General features: G+C 52.4%; 1 protein-coding gene across 7 annotated transcripts in view; it reads right to left on the bottom strand.

Annotated features, from left to right (window-relative positions):
• Positions 1 to 2,500, bottom strand: part of LOC125959913 (1-acyl-sn-glycerol-3-phosphate acyltransferase alpha-like) — a 6,171-nt gene that overhangs the window by 3,124 nt on the left and 547 nt on the right. For 3 of the 7 annotated variants that reach the window (XM_049692932.1, XM_049692931.1, XM_049692930.1), the window contains exon 2: positions 1,789 to 2,202. The exons of 1 other annotated variant lie outside the window; for it this stretch is intronic. In XM_049692932.1, the coding sequence (XP_049548889.1) occupies positions 1,789 to 1,821 (33 nt within the window). In that variant the 5' untranslated portion in view covers positions 1,822 to 2,202. Of the gene's footprint in view, positions 1 to 1,788; positions 2,203 to 2,489 lie in introns of all 7 variants that reach the window. 3 more of the 7 variants (XM_049692933.1, XM_049692934.1, XM_049692935.1) reach the window with 2 other exon arrangements.

The raw sequence follows: 2,500 nt of genomic DNA, 5'->3' as shown, positions 1-2,500 counted from the left end.
TCCGTCCGTGGCCACACACAGACTAGCTAGAGCCGGTTGCTAAAAGGGGGAACGGGGATTAGGGCTGAGCTTTACAACTCGGCTTGTGGTATAGGGCGGACTTTCCCTTGGCCGAATGGAAATGTTTGTTGCGAAATTTGCCGCTGACGCAACTGATTTAGATATCGAGTTATGGTACTTCGCACCGGACCGCACCGCAATGTGATAAACCATGTGTCTGCGGGAGGGCTTGGCCTTGAAGATTAGAGGAGAGAGATTTTCGCAAAGGAGACATTCAAAGTTCAATCCCAACCGGACGTCTAATCCCCACCTCACCCATCCGATAATGAGCCTCCGAGGATGATAGAAATGTCTGAAGACCTTCGATGGCAGGTGCGCCAGGTGAAGGCCACTCAAGGACGTTGTCACTATCGGGTTGGACCACCACTTTAGTCACACGCACCACCTTCGAGAGTCACGCAGTGCATGTCACAACAACTTGAGCTCGCAGTCAATCAAGACATTAGACGGTGGAGCTGGCACGTGAGATTAGACAGGTCCACCAGGTGGATGGAGCATTAGGGCGCTTCGTACGACCGCAAACCTCAATCGCAGCTTGGCATGCACGGCTACATAGTGGGGTCGTACATCAATCTCCACTGACCTCTACACGTAACGGAAGACAAATAGCGGCAATCTGCTGTAGATAAGAGATTCTACAAACGTCTCAAACGTGTTCTGTTGGATTCTAAATGACCAACCGCGCGGTGCTCGCGGTTCAACCAACCCATTCGATAGCCGGGCTAAATAATTGAACAACCAAAACCCATCCACCCACTCGCTGCCAATGACCCTTAGCCGTTTCCGGTGATTGTTTGTAAACATCCGAACCGAAGGGGGAGCGGAGTGCCCCCCAAAAATGGTGCGCCATGTGGTGGTAGGCCGGACATTCCCACACGCCAGCGCCCGCGTGGTGCAGGAAACGATGTTTTATCAATATTTATTGATTTGACCCGTTGATGATGATGATGATGGTGGTGGTGAGGTGGTTAAGAACCATCGATTTCGGTGCTCACGAGGAACAACCAAAAAACGCAACGAAACCGCGGTTGGATCATAGTTGCCGGCGCGCAATGCAGTGGGGCCCAAGCCGCGTGTGTTGATGTGTGATCGCCGACACACGCGCGCCCTCATCGCGCGATGTGCGGCGTGGCGTGGTGTCTGGTTCGTCACCGGCGACCGACTTTGACTCAACAACAGCATAACACGTGATCGCCAATTGACCGTCGGATGGTCATCGCGATCGGTCAGCGCACGAACCGAACAGCAGCAGTAGCAGTAGCAGGCGTTGTGCATCACAATTATCACCATCACCACCGACTGGTGCATCTCAGTTGGCGACGACGACGACGACGACGACGACGACGACGACGACGACGACGACGACGCCGCATCGTGTGAACACAGCCAAGCGCGCTAAACGCGTGGTTCGATGATAATGTACGCCGCGGTGTGACCAATTCCAAGTTACACAATTTCTTATCAGCCTGCAAACTCTCGAAGAAGGTGTGAAAAGCGTGTGTACGTGGATGGATGGTGATGACGAAGGTCACACAACAACAGTTTAACACAAAAGGGGGAGGAGAGAGACGCGATCGCGTATAGATCACGAACGATTTAAAGGGAGCTAAGGGATCACTCGCTCGCTTGGGTTCGATCTATTTTCGACCACCACGGCCACCACCGCTCATCCGCCCTTCTGATCTGGCATCCACACGAATGGCGTGGTGTTGGGACTACTGTCCTTACCTTGAATGGATGGATGGCCGCTTGAACTGACATTAACCGACGATGTCCGGCGATTCGATACTGGATTTCGGTTCCGAGCTCCACGTTCCGACCGTCCAGTAATGCTGCACCACAAATTGTTCTAAATTTATATCAATTCCAGCGCCACGATGCGATGTGGGAAGGTTAATGGGGAATGACTACCCCTTGCCCTTATGTCGCGCGCTCGAAACCCACAATGCCTTGTCTGGGCGCTTGGTTCCGGTTAATACAAATGCACTTTTCACGCTGTCTCGAATTATCATTCGGATTTCATGAGAAAACGGGCGGTAAATGATACGGTGACTGTTCGATTCTGGCGCGCCGGACGATTACGTTTCACACTAAACAATGGGTCACTTTGTCTGCGGTTGGAAATTTATGTTGGATTATGCTCTATGAAAAATGGTAAAATGGAAAAGCAAACACGGACAACACGTTGGGCATCAAGCACAGTAACAAACGGGGTTAATAAACGTTCGCAGACAAGCACCTTACGCCCCGACAGAGACGCAGACGACCTCGCATGTCCTCGTCTCTTGAAGGGCCGGGGGGGGGGGGGGGGGGCTAGGTCCTTCCGTGTCTAGCACGCAAGCAGTGGCCGCCCTGTGTGCCTGTGTGTTAGTACAACAAGGATACTAAACACAACGACACTCAAAATACACTGGAGAAAACCGGAATACCGGGATTTCCG

Source organism: Anopheles darlingi, chromosome 2, assembly GCF_943734745.1.
Source record: "Anopheles darlingi chromosome 2, idAnoDarlMG_H_01, whole genome shotgun sequence".
In the NCBI taxonomy this organism is placed as follows: Eukaryota; Metazoa; Arthropoda; class Insecta; order Diptera; family Culicidae; genus Anopheles; species Anopheles darlingi.
The sequence above is the reverse complement of the archived record's forward strand: the minus strand, read 5'-3'. Positions and strand labels throughout refer to the sequence as shown.